Below are 27,824 nucleotides of genomic sequence, written 5' to 3' on the forward strand. Positions count from 1 at the left end.
CATCCATCCATCCCCCACCCATCCATCCATCCCCCACCCATCCCCCATCCACTCCCATCCATCCATCCCCCACCCATCCATCCCCACCCATCCCCCATCCACTCCCATCCATCCATCCCCACCCATCCCATCCATCCCCCATCCATCCATCCCCACCCATCCCCCACCCATCCCCATCCATCCCCCATCCATCCATCCCCCACCCATCCAGCCAGCGAGCCACCAAGCCATCCCCCTATCTATCGTCTACCCCCTCACCCATCTCTACCTCCATTCTTCCCTCCTTCCTCCTATGTAGCCATCTATACACTCACCCAGGTATCAATCCATCTACCCACCGATCTTCCCATCCAATCATCTAATTTATCCATCTAGGGATGTCCATATCCATTCATTCATGCACCCACCCACTCAGAACACACATACACACACACACACACACACACACACAAAATGAATACTTCCAAATGCATAGCAACTACTGGTGATTCATCCACATACAACCTAGATGCACTCATTTCCAGGGATGGATGGTTTAAGGTGGGAAGAAGTGAGGTGAAGCCACAGAAAGGGCAATCAGATTAGTTTTTAATTTTAAAAATATTTATTTATTCAGTCACTTATTATCATTATCATTATTATTATTATTTTATGGTACTGGGGATTGAACCTATGGCCTTTGCACTATGCTACATTCTCAGATTTCTCTTTTTAAAATTTTTAAATTTAAGACAGAGTCTCACTAAGTTGCTAAGTTGTCCAGACGGGCCTTGAACTTGCAGTCCTCCTGCCTCAGCCTTCCAAAGTGCTGGGATTACAGGCATGTGCCACTGCACCTGGCTCAGATTAATTGTTTTTAAAAAGACTGCTTCTCTAGCTGCAGAGAAAAGAGTGGGGAAGAGGATGAGGTCAGAGTGGACAGACACAGAAAGTCTGCTTCGTTCTTAGGGTGGCAAGGACTAGAGCGGTGGGCGTGGAAAGGCAGGAGGAGGCTGGATTCCAAGTCATTTAGGAAGCAATGTGAACAGAACTTAGTTGCTGACTGGAAGGCCCAAGGAAGGAAGAGAAAGCACAACAGTCAAATACATTTTCGGATTGTTGACCTGAGCAGTGGGGTGTGGGGGGGGCCATACTTGGAGACCAGAACAGGGAGAAGAGGTCCCCACTTACGAGCCGATCCCAAGTTTATTCTTGGAAATCAGTCCACTGCGTATCTTTACCTTGTCTGCCACAGAGGAAGACACCAAAGCCCAGGGATCCTTCATGGGCAGAGCAATGGCAGCAGGAAGAGGATGATGGGTGTAGCAGTGATTAAAACTGGCTACTATGATAGCTCACAATACTGAGAATGTGCATGGGCCAGGCCAGTTTGGATATCCGTAAATTCTTTATTCTCAAAACAGCCCCACCAGGGCTGGTGCTTAGGGACCCAGCCCACAAAACCCAGGTAAATGAGAAGAGTTTAATACCTGTGCTATTCACAAGGGGTGGCCTGGGGCCAGGGGAAGGTGTGGCTACCAGATCTGGACAGAAAGCTGCCCAGAGAAGCTGCCTGCGACACAAGCCTTGTACCTCACACCTGAGAAGGGATGGTAGGAGTAACAGTGCCCAATTCATGTGGATGGTGTACAGATTCAGTGGGGTAATGAGTGCATCGTGCTTAGAACGGCACCGTGGTTGCCCAGAAGGAAGAACCCAGGTGTGGTGGGCAGGATAATCCCCTACTCCACCAAGGGCCCAATCCCAGTCCCCGGAACCTGTGAACATATTGGCTTTCCTGGCAAACCAGACTTTGTCATTCTGCTTAAGTCAACGACCCAGGGATGGGGGATTATCTGGCTCGTCCAGGTGGGCCCCATGTTACTTATAAATGGAAGGCAGGAGGACCAGAGTCAGAGAAGGAGGTGAAACAGAGGGAGCGAGGACAGAGGGAGAGGAGCCATTGATTCTGGAGCAGGAGGCCGCACAGCCCTGCCCATGCCTTGACAGTGGCCCACTGAGATGCATGTTAGTCTTCTGACCTCCAGAACTGTAAGAAAATCAACTCATGTTGCTTTGAACCATTAAGTCTGTAGCATTTGCCACAGTAGCCACAGGAGACAAACATGCCAAGGGAATAATAATACTTCTGCTTCTCTCTCTTCCTGGGCTCGCCATTGCCTGAACCCAACTGGAAGCCACTGGGCGTGGAAGGCCACTGACCAAACTCACACAGGTCAGATGGCAGGATGAGAAGGATGCTCAGTGTATCTGGACAGACAAGTGGAAGATATACAGTTGTAAGGTTACTAGTCCCATTTTACAGTCCTGGCAACTGAGGCGTGGAGAGGCAAGGTAACTCACATAAACTTGCACGGCTAGTCACCATAAAGCCAGAAGTCATGAAGATTAAATAACATAAGGGCAGGCCAAGCATCCCTAATCCAAAAAAAAAATAAAAAAATAAAAAAATTCCAAAATTTTGTGAGCTCCAACATGATAACAAAAGGGAAAAATTCCATACTTGATGTCTTGTGACAATCAGAGTCAAAACACAGGAGTACTAAAAACATTGTATAGGCAAATATTCCGAAATCTGAAAAACTGGTCCAAGCATTTTGGATAGGGAACACTCAATGTGTATTGTGCATTATTCTCTGAACAAATCACTATGCACTGGGCTTGGGGAAAGCACTTTGTATTGTCCACAAGCAATAGCTCTCATGAGGTTAGTGCTTTGGAAGAAGGCACAATTACTATCATCAGTTGGCAGAGGAGCCAGTGGGGGCTCAGAGAGGCCTTGTCATCTGCCCAAAGTCACAGCTAGAGATGAGGATAGCTGGGTTCTGATCCTTGCTGTGTGTGATGCCCAAGTCTGTGCGCTTAACCACTGGGCCATGCTTCTCGGGGCCCAATACATGGTGTCTACTGGTAATGGTCTGAGCTCAGAAAGTGATGCTGCTCTACCCTAGAAAGGTATAAGGTACCTTAGGACTTCTCTAGGCCCCTGGTCCCTCTCCTGACTTTCTTTTCCATGTCTCTCTCTCTCTCTGTCTTTAAATTATTTTAAAACTTCATACCACCTTTGGGGACCAGAGCTACGGCTTCATCTAAGAAAACCTTAGGATTCAGGCTCACCAGATCAATGGATGCTGGGGAAGGGAGAAGCCAGCACAAAGACTACTCTGGCTACTTGGATGGGTCAGCTGCCACTCAAGACGGATGGTTAATTCTAACCTGCTCTCTGTCAGGCAAGGCCGGCTACATTCTGAGCTTTCTGAACCCAAAGGACAGATGTTTTTACAAAATGAAAAGCAAGAGTTTTCAGAGATCCATTGGTCCATCCACCATGGGCCAGGTTCCCATTATGTCATCTTACAGAGGCACTGGCAATCATACCCTATGGCTGGGATTTTCTGTCCATTTAGTTCTGAGTTCCTCTCCACCCTAAAGCCTGCCTGCAGGTCTCCCCTAGGGCACATGCAGAAAACTGCTGCCACCACTTCCCTGTCCTGTGTCCCTGGCAGACATCACCAATCAATCTCAGAGCACTTTCCTCCTGAGCCTCAGCCCCCTTTACAAAATGAGTTCCTGGAAGCCACAGAGAGTTAAAACCTATTAAGGTACGCAGGGACTGCAGCCTACCTTGGACTTGACGGCCAGGATGATCTTGGGCAGGGCCACGATGAGGCACTTGAGGGCAATGGTGATGTACTTCAGCACAAAGTCTGTGATGCCCACGATCCACAGCAGATCAAAGAGGTCCAGCGTTTCCAGGTTGGGCTTCAGGAAGATGAGGCTGGGGGAGTATTCAGAGAGCCGGGATGTCACTAAGGGACAGGCCTCAGGTGCTCTTGCTACTCACAGGTGAGCCTTGTGAGGATCACGTAGGAAGAACACTGACCTTGGAGTCAGACCTGTGTCTTATTCCTGAATCTGTGTCTTATTCCTGAATCTGTCTTATTCCTATGGACCTGCTGCATAACCTCTCTGAGCCTCAGTTCCCTTCAAAGTTAAAAGAAGTCTGGCCTGAGGCATTGTGAAAGTCCCCCCAGTTTACAGGCCCACAACACTCTTAACAAAAGGTGAGGGCCGGTGATTTAGCTCAGTGGTTCCACCACCTGCCTTGCAAGTGCAAGGACCTGAGTTCGATCTCCAGTACCAAAAAAAAAAAAAAAAAAGAAAGAAGAAAGTGAAGGGAAGGCAGGAGGGCAGAGGGAAGGCAGCCAACACAACAAAGGAGGGAGGGAAACTGATTGCTCAGATCTTTAGGATCTCATATGGCCCTTGTGCCTTGTCTTCACTTGATAAATGAGGGCCTCCAGAGGGCATCAGTATCAGCAGACTTGACTTGAATTAGATGGCCTTGAATGTGAATCCCGGGTTCTCCATTTGTTGGATCTTGGGTAGATAAAGTTTTATCTGTAAGCCTCTGCATACTCTTCAATAAAATGGGACTCATTCCCTCCCCTGCAGTGTTATCATCAGGGAGAGATCCTAGATGTGCTACAGACCCTGACTTGCAGTGGTGACTTTGACAACGGCACCTCCATGAGGCAGGCACCCATTCTGCAGGTGAGGAAACTGAGGCAACAAAAGGTAAAGTAACATGCACAGGTTCTCCAGACTTTAAGGGGCAGAAGCAGCTGAGATCTAGGTGTCCTGGCTGCATAGATTCTGCGTGTCTTAACTCATTTCCTCTTCCCAAGGACTCTATGAAGTGGCAACAGGATTATCTCTTTCTGACCAGAAGACTGGGGTGATAAGATGAGGAGTCACCTGTGTGTGATGTCTCAGCTAGAATTCGGGGCTAGAATTGGAGCCAGCACCCGAGCTATGCTGGTTTCTCTCCTTTTTCCCCCAGGATCAGAGGCCCTGAGCAAAGGCCAGGTAGAGTCTATGTATGTGTCTCCTCCACAGCAGGGAACAGTGCACATGGCATTGACAGGATGCTTTCCAGATGCTTCGGACAGAAGGGAAAGGGTGTGCAACAAGGCCTCTTTATTCACACTTCTTTGGAATGCACTAGTCTGATTTACATACATGCCTTTTTTTCCTGTTATGGAGAATTGAACCAGGGTCTTTGCACTGAGCTACATCTCTGGCCCTTTGTTTAGTTTTTTGTTTTTTTTTTCTGGTACCAGGGATCGAACTTGGGTCCTTGTGCTTGTGAGGCAGGCGGTGGAACCACTGAGCTAAATCCCTGGCCCTGTTTAGTTTTTATTTTGAGATGCAGTCTTGCTAAGTTGCCCAGGTAGGGCTCCTGCCTCCTCCTGCCTCAGCCTCCTGGAGTGTTGGGATCACAGGAGTGTGCCACCATGCCTGGGTTATTTGTACTGTTCTTTTTTGGTACCGGGGATTGAACTCAGGTCCTTGCACTTGCACAGCAGGCGGTGAAACCACTGAGCTAAATCCCCGGCCCCTGTACTGTTCTTTTCGAACAGCTACAGTAGGGCAAAATCAGTGAGAATAATCCATTCTGGTAATTGCTCCCAACACCTTCTGTGGCTTCCCCACAGCTCAGCCATGACTCCGTGGGACTCCATGGAACTCCATGGCCAATCAAGCTCTAACACAGGGAGAGAGGTCTGTGGCCCTGAGCTCCCTCCCCGTGGTTCTGCTCTTGCCCCTCCTGGGGATATTCCCTGTGGCTGGTTGACTTCCACACTCTGCCAAATCTTTTATGCTTCTATGATTGCAATAAAATGAAAATGCTTTACATTTTCCCATTTTTATCTCCAGACACCAACTGGTGCTCAATTCACCTATCTGGGTTTTTCCCCCATTATCTTGGTGTCTATACCCTTTCCCCCCTGCCCAGTAATAGGGTTTGAACCCAGGGCCTTTACATTGAACTATTTCCCCAGTTCTTTTTTAATTTTTCATTTTGAGACAGAATGTTGCCCAGGCTGGGTTTGAACCTGCAATCCTCCTGCCTCAGCTTGCTGAATTATAGGCATGCACCACCATGCTCAGCTTGTTTTCATTCTTAGTGATAGTGTAGGTAGGGAGGGGAGAAGGATGTGCTGGCGTCCCAGTATTTTCCTACAGGTCGAACATTAAGTCCACTTATTTCTAAAGTACTCTGTGCACCTTAATGGACTGATACGTTTTACTGTCAGTTTTGTTCCTTCTTAGTCACCACTACCAAGAATTACTGTAATCCTAAAATAGTAACAGCAATGATCATATGATATGATATGACCCAGCTCTTTTCTGTGTAACCTGACATTTGGTTTTCCTCGTTGGCCCATTCAGGTGGGTCAGGTGAGAATGAACCTGGGCTGGGTTTCACAGATGTGAAAAACAAGGGAAGGCTCAGAGGAAACACTACTTGCCAAAGGGCATGAAGCTGGAGAGTGGGCTGAAGTTGGTCATCAGACCTCAAATCCTGGGACAATTCAAGGTCACTCATGGTTAAGAGCTGCCTTCAGCCAGTTTGGATGTAATTGGCAAGCACTGGTGTATTGGAGGCTTGGTCCCCAGTGTGTCCGGGTAAGGGATGGTGGTGGGGCCTTTAAGAGGTGGAGCCCGCTGGGAGGAGCCATCCCATGGGAGGGGCTTCCTAGTGGGTGGGGCCTTCCTGTCTCATCAAGTGATCTCTTCCGTTCTGCACATGTAGAATGTCACCATATAGCCCGCCATAACATCCTCACCAGAGCCAAGCCAATGTGTGCCATGCCCTTGAACCTCCAGACCTGTGAGCTAAACAAACGAACTTCCTCATTAACCACCCAGCCTTGGGTATTTTGCTATAGTAACAGAAAAACCAATTAACCCAGAAGGACTTCATGAAGTCTCAGTTTCCTCATCTGTGACATGGGGATAGTGCTACCCTGCTGGGTCACTGGGAGGGCAAAGTAAGATGTTGGCTGTTGGTGTCACTTGCAAATACACTGTAGGCTGGTGGCATCAAAAAGACATGGACTGAACTCTCTCTGCTGCTCTTCTCTTAAGCCTCTTTTCTGTCTCTCTCCTGTGCTGTCAGTTTGATTCAGCTCTGGCTTGATGGGGGCACAGAGGTCTGAGCCTGGGAATATGATCATGCCCACAAAATGGCATGGGCAGGATATTCATCCAAGCTTCTGGGAAACCCCACTTTCCCCCTGCCCCAGACCCTGACCTGTGGACCATGTGCTAATGCCTGGGAACCGACTCCTAAAACGGCTTTTCGGGGTGACCTCAGACTCCTCAAAGTCTCCTACTGACTCCTCAAAGTCTGTTTGCAAAACAGCCCGAGTTTCTGCCCCATTGAAGGCCCTTTCTGGCCAACCCTCCTCCAGCACCCACAGGAAAATCTCTCAGCTTCCAAAGCCCCAGATGGTTCCTACATGCAGCAATAGCAGTCTGGTAACATTCTCTTTTCAGTGATTTAAGACACTTTTTCTAAAATGAAGCAAAATTTATTCCTATATTTACAGGATTATTCTTTATTCTTAATGAATTCTTTGGTGGAATTCTTTTATAAAATGATGCTGATCATTTTTTTCTAATTGTGGTAAAACACACAGAACATAAAATTTACCCTCGTAACCATTTTTGTACGTACAGTTCAGTAGCATTAAGTAATTCACACTATTGTACAACTGTCACCACCGTCCAACTTCAGAACTCCGATCATCTTGCAAAGTTGAAATTCCACACCTTCTAAACAACAGTGCCTCAGCACCCTCCCCTAGTTCCTGCTGACCACCATTCTACTTTCTGTCTCTCGAAATATAACTGTTCTAAGTTCCTCCGATAGGGAGAATCACGGTGTACCTGTCTTTTTGTGTCTCACTTATTTCAATTTATAAAATGTCCTCAATGCTCATTCATGTAATACCCTGTGTTCAAATTTCCTTCCTTTGTAAGACTGAGTGATGTTCCATTGTATGGTCATAGCACAAGTTCATTCATCCCTCAATGGATGCTTGGGCTGCTTCCACCTCCTGGCTATCATGTGACAATCATTTAAAAATATGTTTAATGCAAAAAGCAAGCTAGTGCCTACACAGTGGAGCCCTGAATCTTGTTTGAGGAATACAGTGGACCCTTGACTTACAAACTCAATTCATTCACAAGGGCTGGTTGTAACTCACGTTGGTCAACTGAAGGCTCAGGCTCCTCTACACAGCCTTCAGACTCTCTCCTGTACACAGGCACATCTCAGTGTCCTTAGAGAGACACTGGCCCAGGATTTCTCAGTTAGCCCCACACAGGAAAGGATGTTGTCATGTTCCTTCCAGAACTCTGTAAGGGTTAAATCTGTATCTGAGACCATCTGGAAGCACAAGTGGTCGGCATTCGGGTCATAACTCAAGACTTTGTTCGTAAGTTAAAACTAAAATTCTGGTCATAACCCAAGCTTTTTGTATGTCAGGGTGGCCATAACTTGAGGGTTCACTGTACTTTGCAGCTTTGTGAAATCCTAAGAACTTCCCTGGTCCCTGCCCCGTCTTAGACCTGGGTGTTCAGCTTTTCCTAGGCTTCAGTGACTCTTCGATGGAGCAACACCTGGTGTAACAGACGTCCCAAAGGACTCACGTTGGTATGTTTTTCTTATTACAGGTTGAGTACCCCTCATCCCCAAATCCAAAGTCCAAAATGCTTCAAAATCTGAAACTTTTTGAGCAATGTGATTTTGGAGCATTTTCGATTTCCAGATTAGGGATGCTTACCTGGGAAGGTCTACACAAATATTTTGAAATTTAAAATTGCAAAATTGGAAACACTTCTGCTCTCGAGCTTTTTGGTTAAGGGATCCTCAGTCGTAGAGTCCTAGGTACTGGCATAGGAAGCGTCAGTAAATGCAACTTGTTGATTTAAAGTAATAACGGCGGTAAGTGAAGAGAAAGAGCTATAAAATAGCCTCCACTGCACTTTACCGTCCACAGCAAATACACACGCATATGCAGAGAAATATGTTCACATGGCTGCTGATGGGGACAGGATCGGAGGTGATCTGGGTCCCCTTTTGAAATGTGTTTTCTAACTTTTCACCATTAAAAATAAATTACTTTTGAACACAGAAAGATACTTTAAAAATTCTGAGCAATTTCTTCATCTGACAAATATCAGACAATTGCTAGGACTAAGCATTGTACTGGGGATCTGGGAAACCAACTCACTAAGAGATAAACAGGAAGCTCTGCAGCAGCTTGGAAAGAACTTAGGAAAAGTGGACTATTCAACATGTCAATAGGAGTGCTGTTTTGGTTTGTTTTCCCAGCACTGGGGATTGAATGCAGGGCCTTCATCACATGGAGCTCTTCCCTAGGCTTATTTATTTACTTGGTACTGGACATTGAACTCGAGTCCTTGTGCTTGCACAGCAGGCGGCAAAACCACTGAGCTAAATCCCTGGCCCCCTATTTATTTTTATTTTATTGTATTTTAAATTTTGAGACATGGTCTCGCTAAGTTGCTAAGTTGCCTGTGCTAGATTTGAACTTGAGACTCTCCTGCCTCAGCCTCCCAGAGTGCTGGAATCACAGGTATGTACTACTGCTCCCAGCTGTCAGTGAGGGTGCACCTGCTGAGTGTATGTTGGCAGATCTGGGAACAAGACTTAACTGCTTCAAAAGAATATCCAGGTATTGGCAGCCAAGGTGACAGGGATATTTTATTTATTATTTTAAAATTTTATTTTATTTTTTGGTACTGGAGATCAAACTTGGGACCTTGCACTTGTGAGGTAGGTGGTGGAAACACTGAGTTAAATCCCCAGCCTTACAGGGATATTTTAAAGGAGTGGATGATATATCAGGGCTGAGTAAGCCGTTCAATTTCTTTGGCTCTGCTTCTCCATCTGTCAACATGTTGTACATTTTAGGTACATGGTCATCTTCTGTATCCTAGTGAGATGGGTTCCCGGATCTTCCACGGATACCAAAATGCAAGGATGCTCCAGTCTCATATAAAATGACACAGTATTTGCATATAATCTATGTGCATCATCTTGTATACTTAAAGTTGTCTCTACTGTCTAACGCTAATGTCTATAATGCAATATAAATGCTATGTAAATAGTTGTTACACTGTACTGTTTCGGGGATAAGACAGAAGAAAAATCTGTACATGTTCAGTATACATGCTATTTTTTTTCTGAGTATTTTCCACCTGAGGTTGGTGGAATCCATGGATACCGAATCCACAGATACAGAGGACCGACTATATTGAGATAAATAACATCTATTATTAGAATTAATTCCACCTGTTTCTTTTTATTTTTTAATGTGGCAATTAGAAAATGTAAAAATACCTATGTGGCTTGCATTGTATTTCTGCCAGAGAGCAAGGTCCTAGGCATGAGTGTGTAATAACTGGGTGGAACCTAAAAGTTACGACATGACATCGAGTTGGTGTATTGTCTTCCAGCACAGGCCTGTGTGCTCCAAACCCAACACAGCCCCCGCCTCCCCCAAGGAGCAGACTCCCTTGCTCACCTGTTGTACAGCTGCTGGGAACTGAACGTGTACAGCACGTACAGGGTGTTCCCTGCCAGAAAGGCCAAGATCCACAAGATGACCAGCACCGACCTCTTCTCCTGCAGACGAAGCGACAGACCTGTGAGGATGCTGCAGTGCCACAGGTGCACGTGGTGGAACATTCCAGAATGTTCCTTAATGAGTAGAAACTTCACTGTTTCAAAGTTTTGGAGGAAGAAGCGCTGACGGTGAAGAGAAGGGCACTGGTATCTTTCCATCCCACCGGGACCCAAGGAGTGGTCACAGAAAAGCTGACAGAATGACAGGCACCTGCTTGGAGAACCATCCAGAAAGGGCAGAGGGCACATGGTTCATGGCACAGACTCTGGAGCTAGATGGCCTGGGTTCAAGTCCTCAGTTGGCTACCTGGGAGGTGTCTAACTTCCAGAAAGCTACTTGAGCTCTTTGTATTTCCTTTTCTATCTGTAAAATGGGTCTGTACTAGTACCTACCTTAAAGAATCGTGAGAATAAATGTACACGCAAAGGCTAATCAAGAAATACAGTGTTTGTGGCAACCCACTTTCTGGTCTCCCTTCTGTCTCTCTTAGAAGCTTTCTTTCTCTCAATAAAGTTTTCCTACTCTTAAAAAAATATATATATATATATAGTGTTTAAATTTTTTAAAATTATTGTAGTAAAAGACACATTGCCATTAGTCTCCTTCTAAACACTCCCTCTTGCTTCATCCCTTCATTCTTACCACTTTCTGAAGCAGTTCTGGAAGTCTTCTTTCATGAGTGTCTTTATGAGATGTTATTAAAAAAAAATATGATGAACGCTGCTGCTCAGTGCCATCCAACGAAAAGGCAGGCTCGTAAAAATATTACTGTGTGTTCTCATCTGGATTCGACACTGGACAACTTCCGGCTCTTCCGCAAAGTCAAAATGACCACGAAAGGTAAATATTTGCAATCAATTCTGGGCATTGTGGCAGGCACAATGGTGGGTGTGCAGTCTTTGATCACACTTTGTATAATGCACAGAAGAGCATCTGATGTAGTAATAAGTATTAAATTTGCGCTTAATGTTAGGAGCTGGGTACGGAGAGGCTCAGTAATGTTTGCTCCAGGCCACAGGTTTTAAGCTTTGATGCCCTCACTTAAGATGGGGATGCTGTTGAGGGTTAAGTCAAATTTACGCATGTAAACCTTCATGCTGCTTGGATTCTGTTTTACTCTAACAGGTAAAACTCTTATGAAGATCTGATAACCTGGCAGTATTCAGATGCAGAGCTGGAAACTTCCGCTCTCACTTGTTCTTGATGGACCTCTGGTCTATTGCCTTGGACTTCAAGGTCAAGGTCTGGACACGTTGATCAGATTAAATTCAGACATGTACATATATCCAAGCCTGTCACAGTCCAGCCCTGTTTCTCTCTCTCCAGCCTTGTTCCTGCTGAATCTCTGGGATTCAAGAAGAGAAACTGGAAGCCTTGCCATGCTGCTTCCCAGAAGTTTCTGGGCCTGACAGCAATCCCAAGAAAGAGCAGACAAGGACGCCTTCCTGCCCTGTACCCTGAGAGACATTCGCAGGCCCCTCTGCTGTTGATGCTCAAAAGCTTGTATTTTCCTGGACTGGGGCAGCTGCCTTGCTGGAACAGGATGAGGTCATAACTTTCCCAGTGTAACCTTCCCTGCGGTTTCGGTAAATGCTCAATACACACTGTCTCTAGACACCGCCTGCGCCCTGTGCTGCTGCAGTGTGTGTTTCCAGAGAGTGAACGACACAAGTGCATCTCTGACCACTCTACTCCACAGGCGGTCAAGGTTGACGACTGTAGAAACCACCTCCAGCCAGGCGGCTCTTACCAGTGTGATTAAGCCACTCGGCAGCCCTTTCTCTCCCAATACATCACAGATCCCAGTTTAATTCTCTGTCAATCCAAACCAGAGGTAGAGTACACAGAACGGGTTAGCAAGGGCCTGAGAAGGAGAACTTGGAGAAAAGTGGGGATAAGGTGAGATTCCCAAGTTTGCTGAGGGTAGGGCTGTGTGCAAATGCAGACAGGGCTCCCTTCCATGCTTAGGAAAAAGATGCTGCTGCAGAAGGGGCTGAGGAGATGGGGTATAGATGGAAGCGCAGGTTTTACAAAGCAGCTCAATTAAATGTTCCCTATACACCAGGCACTGTGCTAAACACCTTCTACTCGGTATCTCAGGTAACCCTCGCCAGGAGCCTACAGGTTGGTGTGAACGTAGCTGCCCCCGCCAACTTAAAATGGGGTATGCCCCCCTAAACCTGTCATAAGTCAAAAATACCCTTAGGTTGGAAATGCTGAAAATGCGCTTACTGTGCCTAACTTCCTAATAGATGCACCCTGTCACACAGAACCTCAGTTATTTCCCCTTGAGAATGGCAGGTGCTGCTCACTCTCGCTGCCCAGCATCGTAAGAGGATCAGGACAGAATAAAACCAAAATTCAAAATGTGAAGTAAGTTTCTAAAGAATGGACATTGCTTTCTCATGATCATTAAGTCCCAAAGCCATAAGTCAAAATTTATGTCAGGGACTGTCTGACCCCTTTCCTACAGGCGGAGCCCAAGGCTGGAATATTCTGTCTGAGGACCTGCAGGTGGGTGGAGGAACACAGACTCCTGGCTCAACTGCCTGGGTGTAAAGCCTGATGGCCACTTGCCCTGTGGCTGTGTGACTTCAGGCAAGGAACTCAGTGTCTCTGAGCCAGGTCCCTCATTGAAAAAATGAGATGAGAAGCTTTTCTCTCTTTGCAAGAGATGGGCAGGGGGCACAGCAGTGTGCCAGGCACACAGTGCTCAGCTAACATCAGAGGGCATGCGGGAGGACAGAGGCGGAGCCCCACGTCCACCCAGTGGCATGAGTGAAATGGCCTCGGCTAGCAGCATGGCTTGGACGTGAACTAACGGGCTGAATGCAGGAGGGAAGGCGGCTGGGGTCGGGTGGGAGGACAAGTGGGGTGCTGCTGCTGTCGCGAGGGAAGGGTCAGTCTGTGCGGAGGGCAGGGGAGAAGGGTGGCAGAAGATCAACCTTCCAGGGAGCCCGCGTCCCAGTCCCTGACCCGGTGCCTATGCTGGATGACAGGGCGGAGGGGACTCACTGCAGGTTGTCGGCCAGCTGAGCTGAGAGGGGGACACTCCGGTGGGCCACGACAATCACAAGGGACCTTCGAAGTGGTGGTGGGAGACAGGAGAGAGGGGCCCAGGCAGCAAACGGGCTGAGGCGGAGCAAGCAGAAGATTCCTGCCTCACACAGTCCCGTGGGCACCTGGGTCTCAGCCCGGACAGACTGCTGCAGACCTCTCATCTGCTGCTGAAGCCACAGCACTCAAGTTTGTGGTCGCCTGTGATGGAAACCCCCAGGAGACTGATTCGCCAGGCGACTCACCTTCAGCGAGACCTGCTCTCGGAGCGTGGAGTTGGCGTAGGCGAAGGTGCTGGCCATCCCGATGCACACGGCGATGCCTGAGGGGCAGAGGAGGGGCCACACCACCCGCTCAGACCCCTGGCCTCAAGGGCCATGAGGAGTGCTGGCAGAGCCATATCCCAGGTCCCCCTGGAGTGGGTGGGCTGACTAGAGAAAGGAACAAAATTTCACTCTCAAGGGATCTGGGCTGCTGGGTAAATCACTGGGAATCAATCTGACTCTGGGATAGAATTTAGACCACTGTGGGGTATTTTTTTATAGTACTGGGTCGGGAGCATGGGTTATGTAGCCTGGCAAGACCAGGGTTTAAATCCCCTGGGTCTGCCACCTCTGCTGTGTGAGCCAAGACAAGTTACCACCCCTCTCTGAGCCCCAGTCCCCTCATCTGTAAAATGGACAGAATAGTAACAGTTCCTACTTCACAGAGGGATGATGCTTAGGGAACATAATCGCTAGCAATTAATAAATGGTGCTATCAGTCTTTCTGCCTTCAAAAATAAGCTGAGGTGTCTTATTTGTAACAGAAGCATACATACAAAAAGACCATGACATCATAACTAAAGATTAATGCTAAGGGGTAAAAAATCCTAGCTAAAAGACAGACATGACCCAGGCAGATGAGAGAACAGAAGTGAATTCGATTCCACAACTCTTAATTGCCACTGTTTGCTGAGCCACAATCTTGAATTCTCCATGCATAATGATTTGCAAATCCCACGTTTTACTGCTTGCAGATTGAATTCAGCTTTCCCAAGATGTACTTGGAGTCTGCCTACTTACTGTAACAGGATGTGTATTCCAGACCTACTTTGCAAAAGTGTATTTCTTCACTGGAAACATAAAATAAGAACTAGCAACACCATAATCCATTTGTTCTACTTTCTTCTTTGATTAAAAAAAAAAAATACAACCCCAATCACTGAAAATGACAGTGGCCATACTCAAGAATAAAACAGCCTTGAGTTTCCCACAATTCAGGTAGCATTAGGGGACAAGCCAGCTTCTGCTTCTGCTTGTACGGACAGAAAGGGGTGCTCATAGGCTGATACCTCGGTGAGGAAGGCAGAGTGACCCAAGTTGGCTGGAATTCACCAAAGGGGGAAGATAAGAAACAAAAGATGGAGCTGGGTGTGGTGACACACACTTGGAATTCCAAGACTTTGGCAAGCTGAGGCAGGAGGATCACAATTTTGAGTCCACCGTGGGCAATTTGGTGACTTAGACTCTGTCTCAAAATAAAAACAAAGAAAGTACAAAAGCCCTGGGATCCATTCTCAGTACCAAAAACTAAAAACCAAAAACCAAAAACCAAAATACAAAACCCTAAGTTCCTCCAGGTAATTCCAGTCATTGCCATAGTGGGACTAAATAATCGACAAACACCTCAGGGCAAAGCAACATCATAATCTAATAACAGTGGTAAAAATAACAAGCACGGTATGCTAGGGACTGTCTACTGAATGTTGAGTATGTGTCAGGTACTAGGTTAAGCACTTTCTGAATTGCTATCCTGCTTCCTAATATAACCACAGTAACTAGTATTCACTGAGCGGTTGCTGTGTGCCAAGCTCTATTATTATGTACTTTAATGTGTGTTAATGATGAATATAACACAAACAGAAGTCTACACATGCATAGTACTCACTCTGAATGAAGCAGGCGCTCTCTGAATACTCGACATTAACTCAACTTTAACCTCACCGCCATCCCATGAGGACACCTGTCCCTTGGCACTGCGGGGCACTGCTCCTGAGGCCCCCAAGGGGACTCTCATACAGATGTTCCAGTCCCTTATACAAATGGCGAATTTGCATAGAACTTCTGCACATCTGCTCACATACTTTAATAAAACTCTAAGTGACTAACAATACCTAATACAATGTAACTGCTGTGTAAGTTGTTGCTATACTGTATTGTTTAGGGAATAATGACACGCCCCTCCAAAAATAGTTTGTACCTGTTTAGTATAAATGCAATTTTTTCCTGAATATTTTTGACCTGAGGTTGGCTGAACATCTGGATGCAGAAACTGGAGATACAGAGGGCTGCATGTGCATTGTCTCTTAGTCTCTACTTGACAGAAGAGGGGCTGAGACACAGAGAGGGTAAACAATGTTTCCACATCACACAGTTGGGAAGGGCAGAACGGGGTGCAGACCCTGGTAGTCTGAGCTCTTGGTTATGATGCTCTGCTCCTTCCCCCGACTCGGGCAGCTAATTATGTTTCAATCGCAACCCCCACTGGACAGATGAGGAAACTGAGGGTCAGAGAAGCCCGCTGAATCGCCCAAAGTCACACAGACAGTTGACCTGAATCCGAACGCAGGTCCAACCTAGTGTCCCACGCCTGTAAGCCCTCTGCCCCATGCCAGCCTCTGCCGCCTTCTCCTTGCACGCTAGATGCACAACCTCACCCCAAGCACTCCAGGGGATCTGGGTGGGGAGGCCGAGGTGGTGACACCCATGACCTTGGGGACTCACCGAGCTTGTGCTGGAAGCACACTTTGGCTAGCAGGATCAGGAGGAAGGGCAGCCCCTTCTGGAGCCAGCAGATGACAGCCTTCAGCTCCGACAGGGCAGGGGCAGACGTCCCTGGCTGCTCATCACCCCCTTCCTCCGAGTGTCCGCGATGGTCCCCACCCACGTGCTGCAGCAGGGAGCCCCCTCGGTGGCCGCCGTGGTGGAAGTGGTGGTGGGGCTGGCGGTGGTGGTAGGTGCTGCCCTCGCCGGTGCGGCCACCTCCCTCCTCCCTGGATGCGGGCATCTGGATGAACACGTCCCCGCCGCTCACTGAGGACCCCAGCACCAGGCTGGCTGGGAAGGGGCTGGTGGGCAGGCTGCTGGCCAGGCCAGAGAAGAGTGCAGGTGAGGAGGCCGGCTCGGCCTTCAGGCTCTCGAAGACACCGCCTTCATCCACGCTGGCTTCGGGGCTGAGCGTCTGGCTGCGGTTTCTGCATGACAAGGTGCAACAGTTTGAATCTGCCTGTCCCCAGTTATATATATAATTATTTTTGTGGTGGCACTGGGGGTGGAACCCTGGGCCTTTGCACTGAGCTATATCCCCAGTAGCACTTTTTAGATTTTGACAAAGGATGTCACTAAGTTGCTAAGTTGCCCTGGTTGGGCTTGAACCTGAGATCCTCCTGCCTCAGCCTCCCAGAGGGCTGGGATACAGGTGTGCGGCATCACACTGGCTCATGCTAGAAGTGATGTGTCAAGAGGGAGGCAACTTCATCTTGCTCTGGTGCATGTGTGTGGGGAGCTTTAGGGGGTGATTAGGACTAGACAGGTCATTAGGATGGAGCCCCACAACTGAATCCTGGTAGCTTTATAAGGACAGAGACCACATGTGCCACACACTCAAGAGGTGGTCAAAATATACAGTGAATGTTCACAATTTTTTTTTTTTTTTGGTACCGGGGACTGAACTTGGGTCCTTGCGCTTGCGCAGCAGGCAGTGAAACCCCTGAGCTAAATCCCCGGCCAGTGAATGTTTAAATTTTAAAAAGTTTTATTATAGTAAAAGACACATTGCCATTAATCCCCCTCTTTCATGAGTATCTTTACAAGGCTTGAATGTCGTGACACAGCGCCATCGAATGGACAGGCAGGCTTGTAAAAACACAATGGTGTGTCCTCATCCACCTTACCCACAGATGTGGCACTGTGTGACTTCTGGCTCTTCCTGAAAGTCAAAATGACCATGAAAGGTATGTGTTTTGGATACATGCAGGACACTGAGGCAGCCAGGAAAGCACAACTGAAGAGACTCATGGAAGAGGACTTCCAGACCTGCTTCAGAAAGTGGGAAGAACAGGCCAGGGATTTAGCTCAGAGGCGCTGCCACCTGCCTTGAAAATGCAAGGTCCTCAGTTTGACCCCAGGTACCAAAAAAGAAAGAGAGAGAGAGGGAGAGAGAGAGAGGGGCAAGAACAACGGGATAAGTGTGTTCAAAGTCAAGGGGCGTATGTGGAGGGGAATTAATGGCAATGAGTCTTTTACTCTAATTTTAAAATTTAAACACATGCTGCATATTCTGGTTACCTCCTATGTCCTCCCTATCTCCGCCATGTGATGCTCTACCCTGCGATGAGGCTCTTGGAGCCAGCAGGCCACCAGCAGACACAACTCTTGAGCCTCCAGAAGTCTGAGACAAATAAACCTCTGATCTTTATTTTTTGGGTACTGGGGATCGAACTCAGGACCTCATGCTTGCCAGGCAGGTGCTGTGCTGCTGAGCTACATCCCTGGCCCAAACCTCAGTTCTTTATAACTCACTGTCTCTGAGGTTGTGCTCTTAGCAACAGAAAACAAACAAACATATAAGGAAGAGACCCCTCTCCCCCACTGGAAGTCAGACAAACAGAAGGCAGCCCATCGGGGGTGGGGGACAAATAATACCAATACATTATGGACCCAACTTTGACTCCCCTCAAATTCCTAAGTGGAACTCAGTCTGTGTGTTCCACTTAGGAATGAGAAGGTGAAGGGGAGAGAGGAGGAGCAGAGGAGGAGGTGGTGTGGACTTTGGGGCAAACCAGAACAGCGGCAGTAAGTGGCTGGGGTTGGAGGGCTTAGGGTGACATCTGAACCTGCCTCTCCTGGCATTACAGCTTCCCCTTCATGTCCAGGGCCGCGGTGTGCCGCTGAGGTCAACACAGGATGGCAGACAGGAGATGCAGGGTGCGGAGGAAGAAGCTCCGGACGCAGCCCCTGCTCTGCGTTTACCCCACACGCAGGCTGCCTTGCTGAGCCTCAGTAAATAACGGCGGTGCTGCACTGGCTGGTAGCAAGGCACAGGGGACGAACCCACCTTGGAAGCCAGGAACAGGGCCTCCGGACCCCCAGAGCAGTCTGTCCCCCAGCGTTCCTCCTCAGCACTGCCCCCACCAGCCCCTGCCCTGCCGCAGGACTGTCCCCACCCCTCCCTCCCACCAGTTGTGTCCCCTCGCATCAGGGGCATCTCTGAAGTGGGTTCTGTGTCCCACTCAGCTTCGTGGCTCTGGTCCCCAGCACAGAGGCAGTGGTCAGCATTTCCGGAAGGTGTTGGGGTGGGGTGTCCCCAACTACAGGGAGATGGTAAGGGATCTGCAGAGCTCATTCACATGCAGATGATCAGCACCTGCGGCCCAGGGCACAGATAGGCCAGTGCAGGGGATTTGAGCAGAGAAAGAGGCCCCCTGGGAAACTCCTGCTGATGCTCAAACATCTCGTGGTCTCACGCATCCCATCAGATCATCAGCACTGTCACCGACAGCACACCAGAGGCAGAGCCAGGGTGCTGTCCTGCTTCAGCCTCACAGAGGTCCCACAACGTGGCTGCCGTCGTCACCCCCACTTTACCAATGAGGAAACTGAAGCATGGGGAGGTTAAGCTGCTGGTCCAGGACCCACAGTGACTGCAGGGCAGGGCAGGAATTCGATGGGACCAGGACTCCCAAGCCCATGCTTGCAATGGCCCACTGACCTTGAGGTCCTCATCCTCGCCTGCACAGGAGCTCACCTGTGTCACTCACAAGGTGCACGTGAAGGCGAGGGAGGTGTAGGCAAGAGCAGTCTAAGGACTCTGAGATCTGCCTATACAGGAGAGAGACTCTGAAGGCTGTAAGGAGGAGCCTGAGCCTTCAATTGACCGATTTGAGTTACAACCAGCCTTCGTGAATGAATTGAGTTTTTAAGTCAAGGATCCACTGTATTCCCTATCTTCCCACTGAGACTTGTAGTTCCCAAGCTTGGCTGATCACTTGGGTGAGCTTTTGAAAACTACCTCTGCCCAAGCCTCACGGCAGATCAGCGGAATCAGAATCTTTAGTGGGCAGAGATTGAAGGATTTTGTTTGTTTGTTTTTCAGTACTAGGGATTGAATCCCAAACCCTCACACTGAGCTACAATCCTCTTTTAGTTTTTACTTTGAGACAAGCTCTCGCTAAATTGCTAAACTGCCCAAGCTGGGCTCGAACTTGCAATCTTCCTGCTGCAGCTTTTCAGATTACAGGTGTGCACCACCACACCTGGCTAAAGATTATGACTGTCTCCCCACCGACTATGCTAGCATAGAGCACTTGGCACACAGAAATGCTACCTGAAAGAATGAATGAAACATGAATGTCATGCTAAAGGCACTCAAAACACCTGTCACTGCAAAAAGTAACTTTGTTTCAGCCCTATGTTTCCCAAACAGATTTGATCACAGAATTGTTTGTATGCATGGGAAACCTATTGATGTCTTACAGGAACATCTGTGAAACATACTAGGGGACATGGTGGCCTTGAGAAGTCTCAGGTTGGTTCCTCCATCTTTACAAACTGGAAGGGTGCACGAGCATAAATCTGGTGTGACATGAAGAGGTCCACTTCTGCCCTCTCTCCTGCTAGGCCCCACCCCGGCTAACACCAAGAGCCTGGAAATGTGTGGTCCTCCTCCCTTGGGCCCTGGATACTAATAATGACAATATAAACAACAGACACCATGGCTATGAGCCTCAAGGGGCCTTGAGCTTTTTCTGTACTTCGAGATGCTAAGCTTGGAAAGCATGAATCTTGGCAGATGTCCATGCTGGCCCTTATGGGTGGCCCCCATTGCCCCAGGGGGCCTTGGAAAGTGCTCGCCATCCCTCTGAGATAAGCAGCATTCTGTATTCACGGGGCTCTGGGGACCCCGGAGGGCTTTTTATAGCTGGGCTCTCTCCCTGGGTCTCTCTCCTATCTGCATCCACCCGGGATTTCAGCCTAAAAGGGAAAGAATATTCCATGGGGGAAACAGAGGCTGTGCTTCCAACTTAGCAACTAAAGGGCTAGAGCTGAAGCAGCCCAGGAGCAGAAGTGGATCCACCCAGACATGAGGCAGCCAAAATCTGATGTCTCAAAGCGCAGCTCTTAGGGGGCAAATGGACTGAGGCCTAAATCTCAGCTCTGCTACTTCCTGGATGTGTGGCTTTCGGTAACTGACTTCCTCTCTCTGAATCTCAGTTTATTCATCTGTAAAATGTGTACAATAGCACTGGCCTCATCAGGCTCAGATGAGGGCAGTGCAGACTAAGCCTCCAAGCATGGTGGTCATTATGCCTGTGCTGTGGTTTCTGCCCCCAAAGCTCTCATGGTTCACACGAAAGCAGATGGCAAAGCTGACCTCAGAGGCTGGGAAATTCTCATAGGCACACTCTGTCCAAGCCAGATGCTGTGTCTGTGCATCTGTACACCCATTCCTTCATTCTTAACCAACTCGGAATTTTATCATCTGTCCTCTATGGATGGAGCAATGGAGACCTAGGGGTGGAATCACTTGCCAAAGGTGGTGTCTTAAGTCAGTTTTCCATTGCTATAACAAAATACCCAAGACTGGAAAATTTATAAAGAATAGAAGTTTATTTGGCTCACAGTTGTGCAGGCTGGGAAGTCCAAGGGCATGGTGCTGCGTCTGGTAAGGGCTCGTGTTGCATCATAACATGGCAGAGGGCATCCCATGGCGAGGCCCACCAAGAGTGCTAGCTCGGGTCTCCTTTCCTCTCCTATGAAGCCACTTCTCACAGTGTTATCATGGTGGGCCCCACCATGAAGATTTTATCTAATCTCATTACTTCCCAAAGACCCTAGCACCAAATGCCATCAATACATGACTTTGGAATGACATTTCCAACACAAAGTTCGGGAGACAGAAACCCAAACCATGGTAGGTGGGAAGTAGTGGAGGCTGAGATTTTGACTAAGGCTCATCTTGCTTATAGCCCATGATCTTCCCTGCAGAACAGCCAGGCTTGATACCAAACTTGGTCCCAGTGCTAGGTCTGGACTGGTGGTATAGGGATGCAAGGATGCAGGGAACCTGGAATGAGGGATGAGGGAGGAAAGGCTTGGCTTCCTGCTCCTTGGATGCATGTGCTGGCACTAAGAGTTTTTGGGAGGTGATTGGATCACGAGCAAACTCATCAGTAGATTCATCCACTACTGAGTTTAATAGTTGAATGTGTTGTTAGGAGTGGTGCCTTGTTAGAGGTGGGTCACTCACAGCATGACCCAGAAAGGTGTATCTCCCTCCCCAGCTCCTTCCTTTACTCTCTGCTTTCTGGTCACCATGACACACACAGCTTTCCTCTGCCGGACCCTTCCATCATGCTCTTCTTGCCTTGGAGCCAGTCAACTATGACTTAATATTCTAAAAACTATGAGCCCAAATAAGCCTCTTCTCCTTTAAGATGTGGGTATTGTGTATTTTGTCCCAGCAATAAAGTGACTGAGACAGATTTTAGTACCAAAGAAGCGGGGCTATTGCTGTGACTATCTGATCATGTGGTTCAGAGTACTTTGGAATCGGTATGCAGGAAGAGTGTTGAAAGGTTTGGAAGTGCTGGCTACAGAAGCTCTAGAATGCTGTGAGCCAGGCTTCATGGGAGCTTCTAGTCAGAGCTCAGAAGACCAGAATGTTGAAAGAAACTCAGACGATAAAGAACAGAATCAGGAGGTTTCAGTTGGGATCAAGGACTCCACTAGCAGTTGGGCTAGAGGGCATGTATATTATGTTTAGGCAGAAAAGTTTTCTATGTTTTGCCCATGTCCTGAGACTTTGTGAGACACTGAGATTGGGTGGACTAATTAATCTGGTGGAAGAAATTTCAAGGGAGCTGAATATTGAGGCTGTGGCATGGGTACTGCTGGATGCTTTTAGCCAGATCTACATTGAAAATCGAGAGCAAACAGCACAGCTGAATGATTTAAAAAGTTTTGAGTTTTATGCCCCCTGAAAGCCTTTGGAGAGCTTGGTTGATGAAAAGACTATCATTTTTTTTTTTTTTTTTTGGTACCGGGGATCGAACTCGGGACCTTGCGCTTTCGAGGCAGGCGCCAGAACCACTGAGCTAAACCCCCGGCCCTGAAAAGACTATCATTTTAAAGAAGACAATTACTTTATACCAAGGTAATAGGAAGGCTACTTTGAGGGAATCTCAGGAATCAGCAAGACTCTACTCTTCACTAGCTCGAGTGTAAAAAGATAAAGGTAAACGCCTTTGAAAAACTATGCTTTGAGAAGAGAGCCTGAGGACAGCCTGCTTGAGAAGGACCACCCAGGGAATTGGTTCTACTGGATTCAGTTCATAGTGCTTGGCCATCCAGGTACTCAGAGGCCTCTGCAGCCATGATCCAAGGGGGCTTATCCAAGTAGTGGCCATGATTCTGGCTAGTGCTCGAGCTGGCAGTAGACTTTGGCAACATCCATGTGGTACTATCTTTACAGGCATGCAGGAAGGAGGATTCCACCCAGATTTCAGAACGCCTGCAAAGCCAGGCAGTATGCATCTGAGAGGGCAGTATATGAAGCTGTGAGAGTGAAACTGAAAGTGCAGTGGAGACCCCAGAAAGTTGAAGAATCCAGGAATGTAGGATGTCTGCTGAGGAAAGCTGCAGGCAGCGAGCAAAGCCATTCCAAGAGAGAGGCCACAAGGGCTGCAACCAGAAATACCTTAGGGGTAGGGCCACCCAAACCCTTTGGAGCTCATATCTCACCATAACTTGACCCTGGGTGCTAGATAAGGAGCTATAGGATTTAATGTTTGTCCTGCTATGTATGTTTTGGTCTTCCTTTGGTCCAATTCCTTTCTTTCCTCCTATTTCTCTCTTTTGGAATGCGAATGTTTACCCTGTGTTATTGTATGTTAGCTGTGTTTAACTTACTTTTTTATTTTTACATGGGCTCATTGCTAAGAGTTTGCCTTCAATCTCAGAGGAGACTTTGTTTTTGAACTTTTCAGCAATGCTGGAACTGTTAAAACTTTGGCAACTCTCAGAGATGGACTCAGTGTATTTTGCATAAAAAGATGCACTTGTGGGCTGGGGATTTAGCTCAGTGGTTTTGCCGCCTGCCTCCCAAGTGCAAGGTCCCGAGTTCGATCCCCAGTACCAAAAAAAAAAAAAAAAATGCACTTGAGGGTTTTGGGGGTCAAAGGTAGAAACTTATGGTTTAGATCTGGGGAGTCCTCCCAAAAGCCTCATGTGTTTGTATGGTGACTGCAACAAAGGGAAACTATAGCTGACTTGCTGTTGGGAGCTGGGGTTTGATGGTGAGTTGTGTTATTTTTCTTCCCAGCTCATCCTTTCCTCCTCTGCTTCCTGACTGCCATGATGTGAGCTTTTCTCTGATAGGCCCTTCCCTCACGCTGTTTCTGCCTTGGAGCCAGCAGACCATGGAGCAAAAATAACCCTTTTCTCCTTTAGGTTATGGGTGTTGAGTATTTTGTCCCAACAATGGGAAAATATCTAAGACAATTTCCTCTCTCCTAAATCACCCGGGCTAGATATTAAACACCTAGAGATCACTTTTATGCTCCAGAGCCACTGTTCAAACTAGCATATCCTACTCCATTTTCCTTTCCTACGTGGTTTTTCCAGCAAAGACTATGGCCAATGCTCTCTCCTCCCTCTACTCTCCCTTGTAAACAACACTGGCTCTTCCCAACATGGCCCTGTGTTGTGTGCTGTGCCCTTCTTCTCAAGAAAAGTAATCAATGTCATCGGCCTCTCTGTGTTTTGAATGGAATATTTGTGTCTTTATCTGATTCATATGTTGAAATCCTAATTGTCAGTGTTATGGTATTAGGAGATGAGAGCTTTTGAAGATGATTAGGTTTTGAGGGTGGGGCCCTCAGAAATGGGACTTGTGCCCTTATAATAAAAGGCCATGGAGCAATCCCTTCTCCTCTACCATGTGGACACAGCAAAGGAATGGGCACCTGTCAACCAGGAAGCTGCCTCTCACCAGACACTGATCAGTGTCTTGATCTTGGACTTCCCAGCTTCCAGAACTGTGAGAAATAAATGCTTGTTTTTTAAGCCATGTAAACTATTGCATTTTTCTTATAGCAGCCTGAACAGACTAAGATACCCCTATAAATTAAAACCCCAGGAGTATAATTATTGATACAGTAAGTCAAGTAGATCACTCATCACGTGGGGTTTGAGAATTACCATAAAAGTATGGCAAGCTACTGTGTTTTGAGTATTCAGGAGAAGGCTGTTGTGTGCTAAGGCTCAGGTGTAATTTGAGTGACCCCCCCCCCCCAAAGGCCCATGGTAAAGGCTTGGTCCTGGGGTGGTGGTACTGGGAGGTACCGTGGACCTTTAAGAGGTGGAGCCTAGTGGGAGGTCCTCAGGACCTTGGGGGTGTGTCCTCAGATGGGATTGTGGGAACCTAGCCCCTCTCTGTTTCTGCTCTTGTTCCCAGACATAAGCACTTGGCTCCCACACCTGCAGCCTCCACTGCCACCTATTCCAGGAGTTGATAAGGCTATGGGGCAGCCGCTGTACCTGTACTATACTGACTGGATGCTCAGTCTCCAAAATTATAAGCTAGGTCAATTGTTTATAAAGTCAGCCACTTGGGGTATTTTGTTGTAGGAACACAAAGCTGACTAATACACTGTGCACAGTGGTTTCCAATCCAACCTCCTTTCTGACTCCTACCTAGTTCTAAGAAGCAGGTTTCATGCAATCCTGTTTTGGGTGCCTTTCGCCACCCAAAGTCTTGAGCCCTCAGGTGGAATGAACCCAGGGATGCCTACCTTTCAGGTGGAATGGTATCCGTGTTGCTGCTGTGGCGTCTCTGCATTTTCCTTAACACCTGAAAGCCAACACATGCGTGAGCCAAGTCTCCCAACACTCACACTGCCTGTCACACTGCCATGGTAACCATCAACAAGTGCTGCTTCAGCCTCCCCACAGTCCCATGGGAGGGGGTAGAGGGGTCAAACCCAAAACTTCCTTCTATCCCTCTCTTTTAATAAAGTGGTAGTAAAGGCGTGACTTCAAGTGAGGTGCAGTGGCCTGCACACCTGTAATCCCAGCTATTCAGGAGGCTGAGGCAGGAGGACGTTAAGTTCAAGGACAGCCTGGATAGGGTTGGGGATGTAGCTCAATGGGAGAGTGTTTGCGTATCATGCAGGAGGCCCCGGCTTCAATCTCTAGTACCAAAACCAAAAATAAATAAACAAACAAATAACTAAGAGTATGAATTCTCATGGAGATGCTTCACCTGGTTCACTGCAAACAGCCACATGGACTTCAGGACTCCATCCTGACGACACCTGAAGTAGGCACTCAGGGATCCCGATGAGGTGACCACAGGATCCCAGAGAGAACAGGCCTGCTCTCTTCTTCCTCACCAGAGAGATGCCCAGTTCAGGGAGCTTGCCAGTGTTTCCAAGCCCTGGATTGCACAGAACACCTGGGTAAACGGTCCACGAATCTGCCAAATGTTGGGACATCACTGGTAACTATAAGCAGAGGATTCCATCTGATCAAGATCTCTGGGTAGCCCCATAGGGGAGCAGTCTCCCTCTTTGAGACTCTTAAGGGTTTTATGATCTTAATATATTTTGTCTTATTGTCAAATTATGAAGTCCTGATTGTGTAATATGGAAAATATGTTTTAGACTCAATGCCTTTCTACTGCAACCAGAAAATCCATGCCCTGTCCACAGCCTAAAGGCAGCCTCACCTGTCTAGCTTTGTTTCCTTCTGCTTTCCTTGTATGACTCACTGGTGTGACTTCTCTTCCAACATGTAAAGCCCCTGCCTCAGGACCTTTGTACTTGCTGTTTCCTCTTTCTGGAATGCTTTTCCTCCTGGATGTTACACAGTTAGCTCCCTCAGGTCAAATGTCCCCTTCTCCCAGATACATTCTTTCCCCACTCTCCTGGTCTTCCTAACATTGGCTTGTTTTATTTTCTTCACAACACTTATTATTTAATGTATATTTACTTGTGATTTGTCCCTCCACTCAAGTAAATGCCACAAAAACAAAGATCCTATCTACCTAGTTTGCTCCTCTACCTCAGCATCTAGAACATTGCCTGGCACAGACAGAATTTAAGTATTCAATGAAGAAAACCACAGGTCTCCCAGTTGCTTTTTTCTAGATACCTCATTCCCTGCTCCATCTTTCATACTAGGTTAGAAATAAAGACCATGCAGTCTCCTTGAATAGCTTTAGCCTTCTGGAATACTTTCTTCTATCAGGACCGCTGATGGTTATCTAACTTTTAGTTCGGGCCCTGTAACTGGCTGTTGAGTGGCTTCCTAACTCTGACCAGCCTTCTTAGGGCTACTAAGGAGAGGCAATCCAACAACCCAGCCACCTCTCCCTTTGGAAAAGTAGCTAAGAAAGGAATTAGCAGCACCATCTTCACATACAAAGGAAAACTCATTGTATAAACTTGCAATCTTGCTTTAACAACCCTCCACCCAAAATATCACCCATCAATTCCAAATCTTTGGGGGAAAATAAAATACAATATTACAAAGTTACCATCCACAAGTCTGATACACCATCGATCGCCCAAGATTCTACTTTCAGATGTTTGCTTTTGAAGGGACCTCACATCTCCCGTCGGAAGCAGGTCGTACAAAACTATTCCAATAGTGACTCTTAGGACACATTTTCGCTCGCAGGATGCATCTGAATAACTGGATGAGAAGCTTTTCAGCCTTCTGCCATATATATCCTCCTGTCTCCCTATGAAGATCCGCAGCGCGACTTTTCGATGCTTTCAGTTGTGACCCCTGGCCATTAAAGGTGTACACCGAGAAGCCTGCAAAGTAGCATCTCCTGCACTCCCGGTAACAGAAGAGGGCAAGTGCACTGGGGATACAATATCACCAGCGCGCTTCTCATTCCTACAACCAACCCACAGCCCCAAACGCTCTAGCACTGCAAGGTCAGGCGACTACAAAGACCAGGCCGGGGTGAATAAAAAAAATTCAGCAATCACCGCCGCACTGTTCACGTTCAGCTAAGCCAATCACTGCAGCGACCCGAGCAGCACGTGACTTCCAAGTGCTTCCGGCCTCTCGCGGGGTTGAGCTGGGGTTAAAGGGCTGGGCACTAGGACCCGAGAACAGCTAGGCCACCCACGTGCATACGATTTCCCGCCTCCTTTCTCTGGATTTAGCCAATAGGAGACTGCTACTTCGCAGTGACCAATGGCGA

The 27,824-nt window shown here is 47.7% G+C and overlaps 1 protein-coding gene across 5 annotated transcripts in view; it reads right to left on the reverse strand.

Annotated features, from left to right (window-relative positions):
- Rnft2 (ring finger protein, transmembrane 2) overlaps positions 1-27,805 on the reverse strand; it is a 113,129-nt gene extending 85,324 nt beyond the window's left edge. For 4 of the 5 annotated variants that reach the window (XM_013071747.3, XM_087198273.1, XM_087198272.1 and 1 more), the window contains exons 1-7: positions 27,144-27,805; positions 25,869-26,042; positions 25,399-25,457; positions 16,331-16,800; positions 13,811-13,887; positions 10,407-10,507; positions 3,625-3,778 (exon numbers count right to left, since the gene is read on the reverse strand). In XM_013071747.3, the coding sequence (XP_012927201.1) occupies positions 3,625-3,778; positions 10,407-10,507; positions 13,811-13,887; positions 16,331-16,800; positions 25,399-25,457; positions 25,869-25,892 (885 nt within the window). In that variant the 5' untranslated portion in view covers positions 25,893-26,042; positions 27,144-27,805. Of the gene's footprint in view, positions 1-3,624; positions 3,779-10,406; positions 10,508-13,810; positions 13,888-16,330; positions 16,801-25,398; positions 25,458-25,868; positions 26,082-27,143 lie in introns of all 5 variants that reach the window. The other variant, XM_021257389.2, reaches the window with a different exon arrangement.
- Positions 27,806-27,824: the final 19 nt, after the last annotated feature.

Source organism: Heterocephalus glaber, unplaced genomic scaffold, assembly GCF_053883595.1.
Source record: "Heterocephalus glaber isolate CG9 unplaced genomic scaffold, H.glaber_assembly_v1.0 deba00001687, whole genome shotgun sequence".
NCBI lineage: Eukaryota > Metazoa > Chordata > Mammalia > Rodentia > Bathyergidae > Heterocephalus > Heterocephalus glaber.